The following is a 21,336-nucleotide window of genomic DNA, read 5'->3' as shown; positions in this document are numbered from 1 at the left end:
TCTTCTCTGTCTGACTGGAGTGAGCCCTTTTTATAGTATCAGCAGAGCCTTAATTAGAGTCAGGTGGTCACATTCACTGAATGGCCTCACCTGACTCTTTGCAGGTTAATTAGAGTCAGGTGTTTTCATTAGCCTGGAGCAGCCCGTGCTCTCATCAATCAGGGAACAGCAAACTGTTAATCCAGTGGCCACTATATCTGCCTTCTGCTATTCTGCTGTACCCAACTGGCCTTGGTCTGTCACACAACCTAGAAATTAAATGTTTCATTCATTCATTTGTTGTCACATAATTCAAGTTGCAGGATCAAGGTAGTTTTGAAACTCTAGCTAGAATAAATGCCTAGTGATTGGGTGCCTTAATTTTTCAGTGTCCCACTGTGAGATGTTTCTAAGGATCCCAATTATCGGAAAATGCTTCCCACCCTCTGAAAATCAGACTTCTTTGGGTGAACCACAAATGAGAAATGATTTCAAAAAGTTGGATGCTATGTTTAACTGACTTCCCTGTAAAGTAATTGTTAATTTCACAGTTTCAAGAATTACTGTAGAGAAAAGCTTTTAGTTAGAAATGAGGAAAGCACCTTTTACAGGCTGTGTGTTCCCTTATGTGGTTATCTACCATTCACTCTTTGGTCTTGAGCCATAATGATCTGTGTCAAGCAATTACAAAAAATAATCGCAATTAATTGTGCCATTAATCACACTGTTAAACAATAATACAGTACCATTTATTTAAATATTCTTGGATGTTTTCTACATTTTCAAATATATTAATTTCAATTACAACACAAAATACAAAGTGTACAGTGCTCACTTTGTTTATTTTTAATTACAAATGTTTACACTGTAAAAAACAAAAGAAATAGTATTTTTCAATTTGCCTAATATGAGTACTGTAGTACAATCTCTTTATCATGAAAGATGAACTTACAAATGAAGAATTATGTACAAAAAATAACTACATTCAAAAATCAAACAATGTAAAACTTTAGTGCCTATGGGTCCACTCAGTCCAACTTCTTGTTTAGCTAATCGCTCAGACAGAAAGTTTGTTTACCTTTGCTGGAGATAATGCTACCTGCTTCTTGTTCACAATGTCACCTGAAAGTGAGAACCAGTGTTCTCATAGCACTGTTGTAGCCGGCGTCACAATATAATTACATGCCAGATATGCTAAAGATTTGTATGTCCCTTCATACTTCAACCACCATTCCTGAGGATGTGTGCATACTGATGGCGGGTTCTGCTCAATAATAATCCAAAGCAGTGTGTACCGACACATGTTCATTTTCATCATCTGAGTCAGATGCCACCAACAGAAGGTTGATTTTCCTTTTTGGTGGTTCAGGTTCTGTAGTTTCTGCATGGAGTGTTGCTCTTTTAAGACTTCTGAAAGTATGCTCCACACCTCCTCCCTCTCAAATTTTGGAAGATTCTTAAAGCTTATGTCGAATACTGTAGCTATCTTTAGAAATCTCACATTGGTACCTTCTTTCCGTTTTGTCAAATCTGCAGTGAAAATGTTGTCAAAATGAACGTGTGCTGAGTCATCATCCAAGACTACTATAACATGAAATACATGGCAGAATGTGGGTAAAACAGAGCAGGGGACATACAATTCTCCCCCAAGGAGTTCAGCCACAAATTTAATTAACACATTATTTTTTTAATGAGCATCATCAGCATGGGAAGCATGTCCTCTGGAATGGTGGCTGAAGCATTAAGGGGCATACAAATGTTTAGCATATCTGTCATGTAAATACCTTCCAATGCCATCTCCAAAAATGCCATGCGAACACCTATTCTCACTTTTAGGTGACATCATAAATAAGAAGCAGGCAGCATTATCTTCCATCAATGGAAACAAACTTGTTTGTCTTAGCGATTGGCTGAACAAGAAGTAGGACTGAGTAGACTTGGAGGCTCTAAAGTTTTACATTGTTCTATGTTTGAATATAGTTATTTTTTGTACATAATGTAAGTTCAACTTTCATGTTAAAGACATTATAGAAAATGTAGAAAAACATCCAAAATATTTAATAAATTTCAATTGATGTTCTATTGTTAAACAATGCAATTAAAACTGCAATTAATCGCTATAAATTTTTTTGAGTTTAATTGCATGAGTTAACAGCGATTAATCGACAGCCCTAATATTCAGCAATCTTTAGTCAGTGTGTGCATGCAGAGTTCCATAGGTTTTTCCCCGATTTGAATTGTCTTAATAGAAAATTCCTGTTTAACTTGTGGAACACCCATTTCTGATAAACAAGAATAGTGGAAAATTACATAACAGAAAACTTCGATGACAATTTTTGTATCAATTTCCTTGACATGAAAAATTTTTGGCAGCAGCTTTCATATTCATCTTTTTAGTAGAATAATTTTAAAAGGAGAATTATAAAATAGCAGAGGAACCTGTTATGCTATTTGTTTTGTATTTTAAATTGTAGAATGAATACTGGATTGGAGAAATTGAAAGAGGCATCTGAATCAGTGGCTACTCTAAGCAAAGAGCTGGAGGTTAAAGAAAAGGAGCTTCAGGTTGCTAATGAAAAAGCTGACATGGTAGGCATAGCTTTGTACATGCAGTGCTCTTTAACTTCTTGTGCTTTCTTTCAATGTCTCATCGACAAGGAATAATTTAAGAAAGAGGAGTCAATTAGGAGTTAAAAAGGGAGCTGTGGTATAGCATGACAATAGTAAATGTAATATCCTTATTTGAATATCCTAATAGTTTATGAACATAAAATTAGACAGATGGATTTTTACACTGAAAATTAATAGACAGTAACAAAATTCTTTCAGCAGTGTATTTTCTTTGATATTTGCTGTTCGTGTTTTTTCCCATTTTTAGGTTTTGAAAGAAGTCACTGTGAAAGCACAGGCTGCTGAGAAGGTGAAAGCTGAAGTACAGAAGGTGAAAGATAAAGCCCAGGCTATTGTAGACAGCATTTCAGCAGATAAAGCCATTGCTGAAGAAAAGTTGGAGGCTGCTAAGCCTGCTTTAGAAGAGGCAGAGGCAGCTTTAAAGGTCAGTATTAAAAGACAGGGAGAAGTAGGTCTACCATTTTCAGAGGATGTGTTCCATAGAAAGTAGGCTGGTAAGTTGAGCCACATACCCTACCTGTTGACAAACATTTCCCTTTTATCTCATAAATGTTGGTCAAACTCAATGTGCTGATGAGTTAGTTAATCCTACAACAAAAGGAATGCTTTCAGCACTTAAATACTGATTGTGATTTTTCATGTTAAACTCGCTGCAACTCGCATATGTAAAAGCGACTCCAGTCCTTGGTTTTGATATCATACTGGTAACCAGCTAATGCCACTGCTGGTATTTTGTTCAAACACTGCTGAATAGACAGTGACTAGAGTGTAAACCTGCTTTATTCCACCCTAACACAGGTCTCTTCCCTCTTGTCTTATATTTTGTCCTATTATGTATATTACACCCAAGTTTACTGCTGTCCTACTCCCTTTGCCTCCTTCTTCATGACTATTTCTGTCCGGTCTCTAGTACCTGGAAACACTATTGCCACTAGTTTTCCCATGTTCCTTTTGTCTCCAGCTTCAGACACTACTCCAAAAGACATCTTTGCTGTGAAGTGTTCACGCTGTAATGGAGTAGTTCGTGCTGTATGTTCTTGTTAGTGGCAATGTCTGTTTCTGCCCATGACTTTACATTGTGCATCACTGGGAGTGAAAGTCCCATTTTAGTTTAGTTTAGATCAGTGATACTCAGACCTCAGTGGTTCAGGAGCCAAAATAGCAATCAACATTACCCAAAAGAGCCACAGTAATGTGAATTAATTCACTATTCTTGTCACAGCAAAATGACTGACCACATATTCTACAATTAGTTAATAACATAGTAAAAGCATCCTGACTGGTTAATAACTTAGATCGGTTAATAATTAAATCACACAGTGTTTTCATATATGTGCTGCAAAAAGCCGCAGGAGACACATTAAAGAGCCACTTGTGGCTCCCGAGCCTCAGTCCGAGAATCACTGGTTTAGATCTTGCACTGTATAATTCAGGGTGCATTTACCCTAGTATGTAAAGTGATAAATAATAACGCAGCAAAGAACTTCTGATGGAGAATAACTTCAGTTCCCATTGCTGAAACCTGTTAATCTAATAATGGAGAGCTGTTGGAGTGGGAAATGACAGTCTTTGAAGAGCAAAGCAATAAGTGGAAGGTATGGACTGGTGATGGGAAAACCTCTAGGTTTGCAGACTCATGTCAGAGAAGTATTCAGATTTTCAGATGCTTTCCTTAACTGTTGAGCAGCCTTCCCCCCAAATGCCTTTCTCACTAAGGTACATTATTCCTGTGAATACACCCCTCCTTCCTCTTACCTGCTCTTCTAGGGAGGTGGCGGAAGATGATATTGGCCTGGCAGGACTGATTTTTCATGAAAAGGTGATTTGAGAGGCCTTCTCTATTCTTCACATAAGAGTAGTGGCTTTTGTGCACACTAAGATGTCAGAACACTTTAGTACATTTTGAGATGTAAACTCCAAGGTGCCCTTTTAAAGCAGAACTGATCATAAGACTTGGGGTTGCAATCATTCTGCACCAGAGTGAAATAATAAGCCTCTGGTCACACTCAAAGATATAAATAAGTGGGATGCCCCTGAAGAAAATCCTTCCCATAAAAAACTCTGTAAAGGGGGATGGGGCTCCAAGTTATCTTGACTACCTCTTCAGAAGATCTGTGCGCCAAGGAAGGTGTAACAGGAACTTTCTAATGGTTTGGTTTCCATTCTAATATGTGAAGGTTTTCAGTATTTACATATTTGATCCACATTAGTTCCCTTGCCTAATGAAGATGAAGACAGCAATGTAGCGTGTGACTGAGACAGTTGGAATGCTGTGATAGCATGTACAAGTCATGGATCTGTAACTAAGATCCAGCTATTAGGTACAGTACCATGTAAAACAAAACAGAATTATGGTGCTAGGATTCTTTGCAGGAGTTGAGCATAAACTGCTCAAACTACCCCATCAAAGTTTATGGTATCATCAGAAGGCCTCAGTGGAGTTAATGCACAGTAATTCAGTTACCTGCAGTATATTTGTCTTCTACCCTATACTCTGTTCCTTGTTTTATTCTGCGATTGACCAAAAATAAATCTCCGAAGCAAGTTATTTCTTTGACAGCTATTTTTTTAATGCAGCTATCCTGGTTTTACTAATATTAACTGACAATATAATCTTTGTAAAATAAATTCCAATATCATCTGAGATATAAAATTTAAATAATGCATGTAAAATTTCACTCTGGGTAAAGGTGTCAAATACATCACATAGACACTTATACTCTGTAAAATACAGATGACAATTTCCCATGAGGATATTATTGTTTTCTCAGTCTGAGAAAGAACTAAGTTGGCTTCATCTGTGCTATAACTGCTCCCATGACAGCTTCAATAGGAAAAAGACACACAAGCAGGAGCTAACAAGCTTATGAATAAATATGTATGTAAAATTATTTTAACATTATTTCAGACCACAATTTCCTTTGACTCAGAGAACACTGCTTGTCAGTTGTGATTGTTGCACATATTGGTTTTCTCATTATAATAACCTGGCATATTATGGTCTACAAGGACTTGAGAATTTTAAATTATTTACTAAGAATTTAATGGAATTTTGCTGGCAGCACAGAGAAATGTGTACTGCAATACTTGATTCATTTCCAGGTTTCTTAGCTGTTAAGTGACCTTTAATTAGTCAACCTGCCTATTCGTCATAACTTCAAGACTTGTTAGTTTTAAATGACAAGACTGTTATTAAGTGGAGAAGATACATTGTGGTCTTACATAAATAATTTTTAAAAATGTAAAATTCTTTAGCACAAATCACAGTCCCTTTGTCCTTTCTGTAAAATGTGCAAACAAGAACATTACGTCATGTAACTAAACTTAAGTTATTGAATGAGCTTTTTCTCCTTTTTCATACCTCAGAACAGGCTTACTTGTGAAAATTGCTCAGTGCCTACCTGGTGCTGCTGAGCAGAAATTACTTAGTAGCTTACAAGAGGCAGCAGTTAAAACCTTTCAGAACTGGACCTTTCTAGTTTTATTCTGCTTGAGCATGATTTAACAATTAAAAACTTGCTATGGATACGTAGGTTGGATTAATTTTTCCAAACAGATCCTATGCCTGTAGGATGGATTCAATGTGAGTGTCCATCGTTTTTTTATATGAGTGTCTTTGAGATGGACAACATGATTTACAGCAACAACAGTGATAATCCCTTTCCTTCCTCTCGATTTCATAGACAATCAAACCTGCAGACATTGCCACTGTCCGTACACTGGGCCGACCTCCTCATCTGATCATGCGTATTATGGACTGCGTGCTCCTGCTGTTCCAGAGAAAAGTGAACAATGTGAAAGTGGACCAGGAGAAAAGCTGCACAATCCCATCGTGGCAGGAATCACTGAAATTGATGACAGCAGGAAACTTCTTACAGAACCTGCAGGTACTTTAAAAACATAGAAGAGAAAAATGAATTCTCTAATGGCTGCAGCAGAGCAAATGTTGTAAGAAGTATATGTTATATATTTTACTTGAAAAGTTAGAGGTTTTCAACCCATTGTATTGTGAAGAAACAAAAACTGGGCATAATCGTACAGTTTTCACTCAAAGGAAATGTCTGTTGTTTTCCCATCTGAGTTTTGCCTAAGTAAGGATTGTAGGATTGGGCTCATTGCAGATAATTTGCTAAAGCATTGGAGAGTAGTTATGTTATCTATTTGCTTAAATCACAGGCCATTCACAAATTAGGATATGCCAAATAAATTGTCGGTGAGTTTTTTAAAACACCTTTGGAGAAACTGACTGATGTGTGGTAATACAGTGTTGCTAAATTGTTCTCTCCATGATGTCTCCAGCAATTCCCAAAAGATACAATCAATGAAGAAGTTGTGGAGCTTTTGAATCCTTATTTTGAAATGGTAGACTATAACATTGAGACAGCAAAACGAGTGTGTGGGAATGTGTCTGGCCTCTGCTCATGGACCAAGGCCATGGCTGCATTTTTTTCTATCAACAAAGAAGTGTTACCCTTAAAGGTAAGTCTGTATTGGTAAGCCAGTGGGAGGTTTTCCTAAATAACACTTTGTGTGCCCACTGGGCCAAATCCCAAACTACTAACTCCAGCATGTGTCTAAGGGAACTCACCACCACAAAATCAAAAATTCCACAAGAGGGCTCACCCAGCAAGTTGTGGATTTTTAAACAATAAATATATGCGTAAGTCCATCCTGATTTAGTAAAGCTTTTAAGCATGTGCTTGAATGCTTTATTGAACTGGGGCTTATGGGCTCTCTTTCTCTAAATGCTTTTTTAATAAAGTAGAACAGCTCTATCTTATTCACAGAATCTGCTCTCTGTGTATATTTAGCCATGTCTGTTCACTTGGGTGGAAAAAAGTTATTCTGACCACATTTGATGCCTGTAAGCACTGCAGAACTGAAACGGGTATGGCATAGGGAACTGGATTCTGTTGCATCCATTTTTTGTGTATCCATAGAGTGACTAATGAAGGAGCTATACAGGTAGCACTGAGGGAATAACTAGGCCTGCAGAACCTTTATGACTGGTAATGAGTCAGCAGAGGGAAAGAACCCAGTTACTTACAGCTTCAAGGAGCAGTTTACAGGGCAGGCAGTTAGAAATATTTATTCCTTTTTTGTTTATAAACTAAGCATATTAGTTCTGAAAATCACTTACACAATAAATATGAAACTTCAAACTGCCATTTCCACAGAGTTGAAGTGCTTTCTGGGCATTTGCCCATGCCATTTCTGTTCTCAGATAGATGTACTGAGAGAGAAATGTTCGAAAGTAACATCTACCTTTTCATAAACACACCTGGATTTACTCACAGTTGAAGTGTTTATTTATCTAACAATGAGACTTGTAGGTGCAAACACAAACTTCATGCAAAACAGAGTAAATTATAATTAACCAAATGCCTCCAGAATTAGTAAAATCTGGAATTTTGTAAAATATAATATCAATGTTGGGGACATTTCCTTAGAGCTGGTTTGGACACCAGTATAAGTTGGAGCAGCTTGAGAGCTAATTTTACCAACACCCTCAGGAGTGGCCTCCTAGGAACCATGATTCCAGTTGGCTGTTGCAGGAGTGCAAGGCATGGCTGTCTTATCTCAATGCTGCTCTTATATTGAGGGGGCCCAGGAGTGAATGGTGTGGAGCTGTCTCTGCTAGCTTCATAACTCTCTATGTCAAAAGAATCCCCAGCTACCCCATATATGGCCATTTTCCAGTTGCTTTCTGCTGACGGAGCAGGGCAAACCATAAAGCCAAGGACCTGACCTACCTATGATCCTTTATCTACATTCACAAAACTCTTAATATAAGCATGAGATTTGTGTCATAAATTAGGGCAATACATGACCTGTAGTACTGGCTTTTAGTAGAGATGGTTGATTATCTCCTTTATACTTTGAGGCCTTTCAAAGAACAGATTGATACTCAATAAGAAGGAATTAGAAGGACATGATCTGAGCATGGAATAGCTATAGATCTGTGATGTTTATATTTGAATTCAGAAATGTGTTCTCTGTACACACACATGTAGTCTGAGAAAATGTGGAGGGTCATCTGAGTGAAATGCTTTATCCCCTCCTGCGAAGTGTTTTACCACAGAATTGCAGTTGAGAATTGTAGCAGAATTCAGTCTGTCAGACAATTGAAATTGAAAGGATTCTGATAGCTCAAATAATACAGAGCAGTTTAGATTTTAAATATAATGCTATGAAGCTTTAATTGAGATGTGCTTTATACCAAATGCTTTGAAACATTCTGTGTGTGATTTGCTTTGCATATGTATATTTCGTAGGCTAATTTGGCAGTCCAGGAGAATCGCCTTGCCACTGCCATGGTAGATCTGCAGAAAGCCCAAGCAGAGTTGGATGATAAGCAAGCTGAATTAGATTTTGTACAGGCAGAGTATGAAAAAGCAATGAGGGAAAAACAGGTGCAGTATTCTTTACATTAAGATATTCCTTGACTGTTTTAGTCATTGATACTGTTTATACAACCACAAAATACAGTGCATCTCCTCAAACTCACTATTATCCTTTGAAATGGAGAATTTAGGGAACAAAATTTGAATTTTTGGGGGACATCTATCTTTTTTTTTTTTTGCTTTCTCACATACTTTCCTGGCCCACTTTTCTGCCTCATTAAAACCCACTGTGTATGTAGCACAAAGCTTCATGCATTGAACACTGCATTTGTTACATGCATATGTGAATACTTCTGTGCACAGACATTTGAAATTGTGGACTTTAAGCTCCCAGGCTGGCTGTTGCCACCCACCTTTCACCAGCACTTAACATACATGCATACAGTAAAAAAATTAAAACAAAATTCAAAGGCTCCTATGAAGGGGCACAACCAGAGTTTTCCTAATGAAAGGCCAGAGGATGCTGGTTTGGGTATTTAGGGTCAAGCACATGTAGTGTGACCAGATGTTCCAATTTTATAGGGACAGTCCCGATTTTAAGGTCTTTTTCTTATATAGATTCCTATTACCCCCTACCCCCGTCCTGATTTTTCACACTTGCTTTCTGGTCACTCTAAGCACATGATGCAGGGGAGGGGGAATTACATATGAGAGTCTCCCTGGGGTTGTCAGAACTGCCTGAAATTTTCATCCAGAGATAGATTTTGTGACAGTGTCTCGGGGGCAGTAGCTGGGTCCCCTTTGGTCCCTCCTATACCAGGCACAATGACATATAGGAGGCATCCCCATCCCCAGGAGCACAGATGGAAGCTCCCTGCACTGCACAGTGGTATGGGATCTTCCTCTTCTAGGGACCATCTCTTCAAGTCCTCCTCAGCCCTGGACTCCTCCCACCTGTTCCAGCCCTGGGGTTCCCACGATGGATCTGTGGTCTGTGTTGCTCCAGCTGCTCTGCACTGCAGATTCGGCTGCCCTCATAGATGCAGAGAAAGCTCAACCATCCAGCTTGACTCAGTAGCTCCATCCTGGGTTGAGGCAGCCACAGGTGGGACCCAGAGTGCATGATCCTGCACACAGCACCTGTGCCATAGAGTTGTCCACTAGGGGAAGGGACCAGGAGCCACTGGGATGAGTGTGTGTTCATCGAGTCCAGTCCCCTGCCTTCACTAGCAGGACCAATTTTTGCCCCAGATCCCTAGGTGGCCCCCTCAAGGATTGAACTCACAACCCTGGGTTTCGCAGGCCAATGCTCAAACGACTGAACTATCCCTCCCCCGTAGGCCACGTTTTAGTCATGGGTATTTTTAGTAAAAGTCATGAACAGGTCATGGGCAATAAACAAAAATTCACAGCCCATGACCTGTCCATGACTTTTACTATATACTCCTAACTAAAACTTGGACTGAGAGGCCACGGGTGCTCTGTGGGGGGCGGTCTGGGGATGCCGCCGGTGCTGGGGGGGGGTGGCCCAGGCCCCCCGCTGGTGCTGGGGGAGAGGCAGGTGACGGCATGCGGTCCAGGATTTTTGCTGATGCTAGGGAGGGAGGAGGGTGTGGGGGGCAGTGCATGGCCCGGGCCCCCTGCTGCTGCTGGGTGTGGGGAAGGTTGGCAGGGCTTGCAGGCTCCCTACTCAGCTCCGCATGTCCCTGCAGCTCCCAGGGGTAGGAGTGGTCAGGGGGGCTCTATGTGCTGCTCCTGCCAAAAGTGCTGGCTCCACAGGTCCCATTGTCCAGGAACCGCAGCCAATGGGAACATCATGGGTGGAGCCTTCAGGCACAGGCAATGTGTGGAACCCCCTGGCCCCTCTGCCTCTGAGCTGCAGGGACATGCTGGTGGGAGCCAGGGAAGCCGCCCCCAGTGCACCACCCCACACCCCAACCACCTGCCCCAGCCCAGAATCCCCTCCCACACATCCAAACTGCTGTTGGCCCAGGGGCTGCCCAGGTGACCAGTACCAGCTGCCGCAGAAGTCACAGAGGTCACAGAAAGTCACAGAATCCATGACTTCTGTGACCTCCGTGACAGACACGCAACCCTAGCTAAGATACTTGGTATATGGTAATGCAGTAAATATTAAAGTACTATTTGTGAGTCATTATGCCATTAAGGGTTTAATTAAAATTAGGTTTTTCCTTCCACTTCCAATAAGTGTTTTTTTGTGTGGTCTGTAGACTTTGCTTGACGATGCAGAACGTTGCAGACATAAGATGCAAACAGCCTCCAGTCTTATAAGTGGTCTAGCAGGTGAAAAAGAGAGATGGACTGAACAGAGTAAAGAGTTTGCTGCGCAAACTAAGAGGCTTGTGGGTAAGAATAATTTTTCATTATACAGGCTTACTGTGAACTCGCCCCTTGACTGAGAAACACTACATAAAAGCAAGATGCACATAGTAAGGTACAAAATAGTTTGTACAGCATATGAAACTAGTGGTAACTCATGATGCTTTCATGCTTGTATAGTGATATTAGGAAGTACAATCTGTTGGCCGCAGCTAGTAGAGGGTGACATGTGAATGATGACTATTACAGAAGCAGCATAGTTTGTATAGCTAAAGATGTTAAGATTTGTGCCTGAAATAGAGATTAATTGTTCTGTATGAATAATAGAGTGTATCCTCCCCACACTTAGACTACTTATTCTTCAAGGATAGAATAACTTTTTGGACAATTTTCCAATGAATATTTTGAGTTATAAGTATATTTGCGGTAAGTAACCTTTTTCAGATTCTGCTGGTAAATTTGTGGTTTTTGAGATTAAAAATAGATTTTTCTATACTGTAAAAATTATAAGGAATAAACGACTTTGAAAGTTGACCACTTTGCTTCTATATATTTATACTATTTCTCATCAGTTTCTCTCTACACAATGATAATCGTTTAAAAAAATTTCATCTACTAATACTGTTGCTATAATTTGTCAGAATCTAAACTTTTGATTTAAAAAGAGTCATTAGCCTTCTAGTCTTGGTTGTAAACTAACATGATAGTGTTGGAGGATATTAGTGTGGTGGTTGGTGGAATCCTGATGGTGGGAGACAAGTACTTGGGGACTGATACTATATTGTGTGAAGGTTGAACTCACTTTTTTATTTTCTTGATTTCTGTACTTTGCACTGCTGGGTGGAAATAACTTTTAACTACTTTATAGTTAACTGTTTTGTTATTCTTGCTGGGCATTTGGACTAGATTTGGTCTTCAGTGTCTATCAAAGCTCTGAATCTACGATACCATCCAAATAATGCAAGGAGATATAAACCACCTTTAAAAATACCAGTTTCACAGGCGTTAAATTTTTCTTATGATAACATGTAACATTCATGGCCACATAGAATGTAACAGTGGCCATGATGTGCGCCAGGGCCACTGGGAAATTAATGGGAATGAACTCAAGCCCTTATGCTCCAAATACCCAAGCCCCTGCTTCTTGAGCTGGAAAATAAATGTATATATCCACTGTAAAAATGTGGGTTGAACAGTTTAGATCTTGTCCAACAGAGATCACAAATCTTAATGATTACATTAGCATGCCATGTAGATAACTGCTGTGGAATTAGAAAAATCATGGATACAATTGAACATGTTCCTTTTGTTGAATCAAAACATGGGTGCCTGGAATATATCAAAACATAAGGGTATTTTCTGCTTTCACTCCCATTATTGAAAGAGATACTGAAGCTATGTCTACACTGTTACAGCTCTGGCATGTGGGGCGTGGGTAACTACGTGCCAAAGTGAAAAGCCAGCTGCTTCCACACTGTGTTGTGTAGCTATATGCATCAGTGTCAGGGTCTGGCAGCGGGAGGCAGTGTGGAAATGATAGACAGCACCCACTTTTGGAGCCTTCCACTGTGGTGGGGAAATGCTCTGGCAGCAGGGAGGCAGTGAGATGAACACTGCTAAAAATAGCAGTTAGATGGGAGAGACACTGCTTGGGCATGCAGAGACCCCATGTAATATATATACCATAAGTTCTGGCATGTCTTTGCTCACCTAAGCAGTGCCTCAACATCTGTGCTATTATTTATACCTGTGGTAGGGTGTATGTGCAATATGTGCACTCTACATGTTGCAGTGATTGAGTGTGCAGTGTAGATGTTCCCAGGGATGCAGTATTTTGTGCACACACTCCCTGTTTTCTCGGGCTAGGTTGGGCTTTCTGCACTGAGCAAGGATGTGACTGGGAGAAAAACTCCGCTCTTCCAGTCTCCTGCCAACAATAGACACTGTGCTGTTGCTGCCTCCTGCCTGGGCTATTTCTCCTGCACCCTGGCTTTTCAGTGTTCCACTGCAGAGCAGGGAGAGGGGAAAACTCCCAAAACTGACAGAGACCATCAGCACCAGACCTTCCCCCACACCGAGGCTAAAGGTTAATGACTAGGAGAAGCAAGACAAGAGTGTGACCCTCCTGTACTTTTAAGTGTGGGAAGTATTTGGCTGGCTGGCTGAATGAAGGGACCAGTGCTTTAGGGCTGGGGGCAGGGAGGGGGTGGAGATGAAAACTGTTGCAAAAGGGGACATGTGGTTGCTGACTTACCCTCTAGGAATGCAGGGTTGAAAAGGGGCAGCCCTGTGCCGGAAGCTCTGTTTTACATGGAGCAGTCTTGGAGGCAGCCAAACTAATTGCTGCTGCTTCCTTGTGGCGGATGACCAGTGCAGGTACTCCATAGGGAAGGTATACAGTGACCGGATAAATGGCTTGGAAAAAGACTTCAAAAGAGGTGTTTGTTAAATGAATGAATGGGGGACAGTTGGAGACTTCTATGATTGGTATGGCATGGAGCCAACCCCCCATTCATATAGCCCACCTTGACCCTCCTATGAGGGGGGTGGATGGTAAGATCCTGGCAATGGATTTACTGGAGAGACCTGGATGGAAAAATAGGGGGAGCTGGTGGAAGCCCCTCAGGTAATTATGGAATAAACATGGGATTACCTGTACTGTTCACTTTTATCTGCCAGGTAGTCCCAGACATCTAATAATTAAGTTGCGGCCTAATTAAATGTCTCCTGTCCTTCTTTTGTTATAGCCAGACAACAGATTCTTGCTGGTATGATACACTGGAAATTTTCAGAACACTTTTGAAAAGCTAGATTTTTTAAATAGTCCCAAAGTCTCAATAAAATCATAAGGTTAGAATTAGGAAAAAAAAACATTTTCAGTGATATTTTGCACACAGCATAGTCAAGCAAATAAATCTGCCCTTACACTATAAATCCTGCTGTAGCTCCCATTGGAAGCTTTGTCTGTCTCTCTTGTTTGTTTCCTGCAAGCACATGTATTACCCTAACAAAGCTGTCACAGTGTTTCAGTATCTCGTGCTTGCTTTTTTTTTTTTTTTTTTAGGAGATGTATTGCTGGCTACAGCTTTTCTATCATATTCCGGTCCTTTTAACCAAGAGTTCCGCAATCTATTGTTAAATGATTGGCAAAAGGAAATGAAAACCCGGAAAATCCCATTTGGCAACAACCTAAACCTTACAGAGATGTTGATTGATGCTCCGACCATCAGTGAGTGGAACCTCCAAGGATTGCCAAATGATGACCTATCCATACAGAATGGAATTATTGCCACGAAAGCAGCTCGTTATCCTTTGTTAATTGATCCACAGACTCAGGGCAAAATTTGGATTAAAAATAAGGAAACCAAGAATGAACTTCAGGTAACTTGAATGCAGATATTTTTATACCCCGTAGCAGCTCTTACATAGCTGCCGAAATGCTTGGTTAATTGGGGGGTTCAGGTTGTAGCTAGCAACTATAAAGTTTATATACTACCTACATTGCATAGAATCATAGAATCATAGAATATCAGGGTTGGAAGGGACCTCAGGAGGTCATCTAGTCCAACCTCCTGTTCAAAGCAGGACCAATTCCCAACTAAATCATCCCAGCCAGGACTTTATCAAGCCTGACCTTAAAAACCTCTAAGGAAGGAGATTTCACCACCTCCCCAGGTAACCCATTGCAATGCTTCACTACCCTCCTAGTGAAAAAGTTTTTCCTAATATCCAACCTAAACCTGCCCCACTACAACTTGAGACCATTACTCCTTGTTCTGTCATCTGGTACCACTGAAAACAGTCTAGATCCATCCTCTTTGGAACCTCCTTTCAGGTAATTGAAAGCAGCTATCAAATCCCCCCTCATTCTTCTCTTCTGCAGACTAAACAACCCCAGTTTGCTCAGCCTCTACTCAGAAGTCATGTGTTCCAGCCCCCTAATAATTTTTGTTGCTCTCCGCTGGACTTTTTCCAATTTCTCCACATCCTCCTTGTAGCGTGGGGCCCAAAACTAGACACAGTACTCACATGAGCCTCACCAATGTGGAATAGAGGGAATGATCACATCCCTCGATCTACTGCAATGCCCCTACTGGCACAAGGGCACACTGTTGACTCATATCCAGCTTCTTGTCCACTGTAACCACTAGTCGCTTTTCTGCAGAACTGCTGCCTAGCCACTCGGTCCAAGTCTGTAGCATTGCATGGGATTCTTCCTGAGGAAACTACAATGCGTTGGTGACCTTCCAGAACACCATCCAGCTACCATGGATGTAGAGGCTCTCTACACAAACATTACCACACACAGATGGAATACAACTGTCAGGAAGTATCCCTGATGCTGCCACAGCACAACTGCTGCTGAGCTCTGTGCCTTCATTCTCACACATAACTATTTCAAATTTATGATGACAATATATATCTTCCAATCCATGCAACAAACCTCGATGCCAACATCTGCCACATAGCTATACCAGCGACACATCACACAGACTACCAGATCAGCCACCCATCACCGATTCATTACCTGCACGTCCACCAAAGGTAATATACGCCATCATAGATCAGCAATGCCCTCTGCTATGTACATCAGCCATACTGGAGTCTGTACGAAAAGGATAAATGGACACAAATCAGATATCAGAATGGCAATATACAAACCTGTAGGAGAACACTTCAACCTCCTGGCCACACTATGGCAGATCTAAAGGTGGCCATCCTGCAGCAAAAAAACTTCAGAGACCAAGCTTTAAAGAGAAACTGCTGAGCATTCGCAGTTATCTGCAAATTTGACACCTCAGCTCAGATTAAACAAAGACGTTGAGGCTTGCCAACTACAAAGCCAGTTTCTCCTCCTTGTTTTCACACTTCAACTGCTAGAACAGGGCCTCATCCTCCCTGATTGGAACTAACCTCGTTATCTCAGCTTTGCTTCTCTTGCCATATATATACCTGCCCTGGATATTTCCACTACATGCATCTGACGAAGGGGTATTCACCCACAAAAGCTTCATGCTCCAAAACGTCTGTTAGTTTATAAGGTGCCACAGATTCTTTGCTGCTTTTACAGATCCAGACTAACACGGCTACCCTCTAAGTACTTTCCATCCTAAGTGCAGGACTCTACGCTTGTCTGTTGAACCTCATCAGGTTCTTTTGGCCCAATCCTCTAATTTGTTCTAGGTCGCTTGTATCCTATCCTACCCTCCAGTGTATTTACCGCTCCTCCCAGTTTACTGTCATCTGCAAACTTGCTGAGAGTGCAGTTCACACAATCCTCCAGATCATTAATGAAGATATTGAACAAAACTGGCCCCACGACCGACCCTTGGCACCTCACTTGATACCAGCTGCCAACTAGACATGGAGCCATTATCACTACCCGTTGAGCCTGATACTAGCCAGCTTTCTATCCCCTGTAGTCCATTCATCCAGCCCATACTTCTTAAACTTGCCGGCAAGAATACTATGGGAGACCTATCAAAGCTTTGCTATAAGTCACAGAATAACACGTCCACTGCTTTTGCTCATCCACAGAACCAGTTATCTCATCATAGAAGCAATTAGATTAGTCAGCGCATGATTTGCCCTGATGAATACATGCTGACTGTTCCTGATCACTTTCCTCTTCTCTAAGTGCTTCAGAATTGATTCCTTGAGGACTTGCTCCAATGATTTTTCAAGGACTGAGGTGAGGCTGACTGGTCTGTAGTTCCCTCGATCCTCCTCCTCCTTTTATAAGATGGGCACTACCATAGCCCTTTTCCAGTCCATCTGGACCTCCTCAATCACCATGATTTTTCAAAGTAAAATGCCATGCTCTGCAGTCACATCCACCAACTCCTTTAGCACCCTCGATGCAGCACATCGCGCCCCATGGATTGTGCTCATCCAGCTTTTCGAATAGTCCCCGACCACTTCTTTCTCCACAGAGGGCTGGTCACCTCTCCCATGCTGTGCTGCCCAGTCAGCAGTCTGGGAACTGAACCTTGTTCGTGAAGAGAGAGGCAAAAAAAGCATTGAGTACATTTTCTTTTTCCACATCCTCTGTCACTAGGTTGCCTCCCTCATTCAGTAAGGGGCCCACACTTTCCTTGACTTTCTTCTTGTTGCTAACATATCAGAAGAAACCCTTCTTGTTACTCTGAACATCTCTTGCTAACATCTTGTTGCATGCAGTCAGTGTACACTCTAGGTAGATTTAGCATTTAGCACTAGAGCAAATTCTCCCCTTTGTTACTTTGTAACCAGGCAAACCTGTTGGTTTCAGTGGGCTTGCTTGAAGCATAATTCAATGAAGAAAGTGGCTGTTAGTGTGCAGATGGAAGACCTGATAAATTCTACAAGGAAAATGTTGGATGCCATTAACCCTAGGAAGATGAAAATGTGTATACCATAGTTTGTTTTCGTATAGACTGATAGACCAGAAGGGACCATCATGATCATTTAGTCTAACTGCAGGCACATTGCAGGCCACAGAACCTGCCCACCCACTCCAGTAACTCAGCCAGAGGCTAGGGGTCTATTACAGAAGTCCTCAAATCATGATTTAAACACTTAGAGAATCCACTCTTTACCCTAATTTAAACCAGCAAGTGACCCATGCTCTGTGCTGCAGAGGAAGGCAAAAAGCCCTCAGAGTTTCTACCAATCTGATTTAGGGGAAAATTTGTTCTCAGTCCCAAATATGACAGTTAGTTAGACCCTGAGCATGTGGGCAAGACCCACCAGCAAGACACATGGGAACAGATTCTCTGTAGTAACTCAGAGCCCTCCCCATCTAGTGTCCCATCACTAGCCCTTGGAAATATTTGCTGTTAGCAGTTGCAGATTGGCTACATTCCATAGTAGGGAGTCTCTTCAGACCATTCCCACCCATAAATTTAGCAAGCTCAATCTTGCGGCCAGTTAGGTTTTCTGCCTCCACTGCTCCCCTTGGAAGGCTGTTCCAGAACTTCACTCCTCTGATGGTTAGAAACCTTCATCTAATTTCAAGACTAAATTTGGTGATGGCCAGTTTATATCCATTAGTTCTTATGTCAACATTAGGACTTAACTCCTCCCCCACCCTGGTATTTATTTATCCCTCTGATATATTTATAGAGAGCAATCATATCTCCCCTCAGCCTTCTTTTGATTAGGCTAAACAAGCCAAGCTCTTTGAGTCTCTCCTCTCGTAAGATAGGTTTTCCATTTCTCTGATCATCCTAGTAGCCCTTCTCTGCTCATGTTCCAGTTTGAATTAATCTTTCTTAAATGTGGGAGACCAGACTTCACCTTGCATTATGCTTATGTACTAAAAATCATCAGGCACAGCATCACGCTGTTCCATAGCTTTCTGCTGAACTGGAAATAAATAATTGCCATTATTGTTGTTTTGTTTTATTATCATTATTCTTTTATTAGTGTAGCATCTAGGAGCCCTAGTCATGGACCAGGACCCCATTGTGATAGGTGTTATACAAGCACAGAGCAAAAAGATGGTTCCCACTCCAAAGAGTTTACAATGTAAGTCTAAAACAAGAGGCATCAGATGGATACAGACAGATGGGAGAGTACAAGGAAACAATGAGATAGTATTGATCAGCATGTTGGCAGTGGTCTTAGCATACCAGTGGCTTCATGGTTGAGTTTTCTGTAGTCGTTGTGGCAAAGGAGTTTAAGGGGAATTTGAAGATGGTTAATGGTGTAGGTTTGTGGATATTTAGAAAGCGCACCTCCCAAGCGTGAGCCTTGTGTTTATCTGTAACTGGTACCTGAAAGTTCTGCATCTCTTATACACTGGTAACAATTGTATAACTAGTGATATTAATGAAGTATTACTGGATTTGAATTAGGCAAGAGCAAACAAACTAGACTGTGATGATTTACCTTATTATTGGTCTTGTTTTGTTGGGACGAGAAAAGCAGCTGAGTTTTAAGCTTAAAAAGCAAAGCTGATGCATGATTTGTACCATGCAAAACATTTCATACAGAAAGAAGTTAAATTTAAGATTGGATTCACCAGTGCTGTATTCCACTTTTACTCTAGTGGAATTAAACCGATGCAAAATTGGAGTACCATGGTGATGAATCAAGTGTTTGAAATTTTGGAACAAGTTTATGAATTGTGGGGAGGGGGGGGTGAGACTCTCAAAAATGCTTAATGTTGGCCTAATTCTGCTCCCACGGAAGTTAAAAGAAGTTTTACCCTTGACTATTCAAAATTGTGAATATATTCATAAACCAAAAACCAGATTTTTCATTTTCATTTCAGGTAACTTGAAGGGTTTTGTCTTGATAATTTTGATCAGGTTTGATTTTGACCTGTTTTACTTTTTTTGTCTAGCTCGCATTTCTAAATAAAAAGTCATTCAAACTATTAAAAAAATTGAATTTTTTTGTTTATAAAATGTCAGTGTTTTGTTTTGACATGTACAATTTTTTTCTCAACATTCTTCAGGTTGGGAAATTTGTCAGAATTGACCCTGTTTCACAATATCAGTTAATTGGCAGTTTTCAACAGAAAAAGGAGCTGAAAAATTCCCAGCCAGCTCCTCATGGAGAATAAGAGTAGTTCAACTAAGATTGAACATTGTGAAATCACACCCCTTTTCCGTGATCTTGATCTTTAGCTAGTGTCTCTTTCAATAACATAACCATAGTAAACATACTAAAACATTTTCTTTTACTACTGCTCTCATAATGAAGTGAGGCATAATATACTGGCTACATGTTTTATTTCTAGATCACATATCTGAATCACAAGTATTTTAGAAACCACTTAGAGGACAGCCTTTCTCTTGGAAGGCCACTGCTGATTGAAGATGTCCGGGAAGAGCTTGATCCAGCATTGGATAATGTTTTGGAGAAAAACTTCATCAAAACTGGTTCTTCCTATAAGGTAAAAAAAGAAAATATAACTGTAGGGGACTGAATTCAAATTTTAAAATAATGCTAATTCTGTACAGCTATGACAGCCTTATGTTTGGATTTGTGGATAGCTGAGGTATTTAAACCCTGCATTTTTCTTCTTCTATTAGTCTTAAACAGGATTATAAGCATTAGAAGAAAATCCTATTTAAAACCCCATTGTGCTGTATTGTAAATTAATTATTGTATGCATAATTGTGCAGAAATTGCAGAATTAGACAAGTTTCTGAACAAGTAGCTTGAGGCACTGCATGGATATTATCTTTGCACAATTTTTAATATAGAATTGGCTTTTTAATCAGATCTTTCCAAAATGCAATAGCAGAAAAAATTAACTTGTGTATTCTGAACTATGTTGTAAGACTGTGACCCTTACTATCAGTGCTTTTCAATTGATCTGTTTCATAATATCTCATTGTGTTTTGTAATAAGGTAAAAGTTGGTGATAGAGAAGTAGATGTCATGAATGGTTTCAGACTTTACCTCACCACTAAGCTCCCAAATCCAGCATATACCCCTGAAATTAGTGCTCGCACATCCATTATTGACTTTACAGTGACCATGAAAGGTCTAGAAGATCAACTTCTAGGGAGAGTCATTCTCACAGAGAAACAGGTAAGAGGAAAATAATTGCATTGTATTTCTATTTGGTTTAGAATGAACATACATGTGTGCGTGTGTTGACGGGCAAGTTGCACTTGAGTTAAATTGATTATTCTGTTCTCTCATACTACAAGGTTACTGCTTTTCAGTTCTCTATGAACAACCGTGGATGCAGCCCTGCTCAGAGAGCTCTTAAAAATAAGCACAATCGTAAAACAAAGTTGATATGATCCTGAAAAATCTGTCTTGACTCTTTTGCTTAGTCTTCCCTTTACCCACTGATTAAGGTTTCTAGTCTGTCTTTCTCAAACGTACATTTCTCTTTTTTGCGTGTATGCAACATATATTGTAAATAAAGTTTTCCATGCAAAATATGATCTTTTGAGGGTTAGAGAATCTCCTTAAATCAGTAGCAATAATTAAAGGACAATGTTTTGCTTTGCTGGTTTGAAGTTCTGACTGCCATCACTTAGACTCATAGGTCAGAAGGGACCAATATGATCATCTAGTCTGACCTCCTGCACAA

At 40.5% G+C, this 21,336-nt stretch overlaps 1 protein-coding gene across 2 annotated transcripts in view; it reads left to right on the top strand.

The window, feature by feature from the left end:
• Positions 1–21,336, top strand: part of DNAH5 (dynein axonemal heavy chain 5) — a 253,591-nt gene that overhangs the window by 170,615 nt on the left and 61,640 nt on the right. For both annotated transcript variants that reach the window (XM_075062684.1, XM_075062685.1), the window contains exons 57-65: positions 2,454–2,568; positions 2,858–3,034; positions 6,294–6,497; positions 6,910–7,089; positions 8,886–9,023; positions 11,186–11,321; positions 14,359–14,675; positions 20,023–20,178; positions 20,640–20,822. In XM_075062684.1, the coding sequence (XP_074918785.1) occupies positions 2,454–2,568; positions 2,858–3,034; positions 6,294–6,497; positions 6,910–7,089; positions 8,886–9,023; positions 11,186–11,321; positions 14,359–14,675; positions 20,023–20,178; positions 20,640–20,822 (1,606 nt within the window). The remainder of the gene's footprint in view (positions 1–2,453; positions 2,569–2,857; positions 3,035–6,293; positions 6,498–6,909; positions 7,090–8,885; positions 9,024–11,185; positions 11,322–14,358; positions 14,676–20,022; positions 20,179–20,639; positions 20,823–21,336) is intronic.

This window comes from Chelonoidis abingdonii, chromosome 2, assembly GCF_003597395.2.
Source record: "Chelonoidis abingdonii isolate Lonesome George chromosome 2, CheloAbing_2.0, whole genome shotgun sequence".
Lineage (NCBI taxonomy): Eukaryota > Metazoa > Chordata > Testudines > Testudinidae > Chelonoidis > Chelonoidis abingdonii.
The sequence above is the reverse complement of the archived record's forward strand: the minus strand, read 5'-3'. Positions and strand labels throughout refer to the sequence as shown.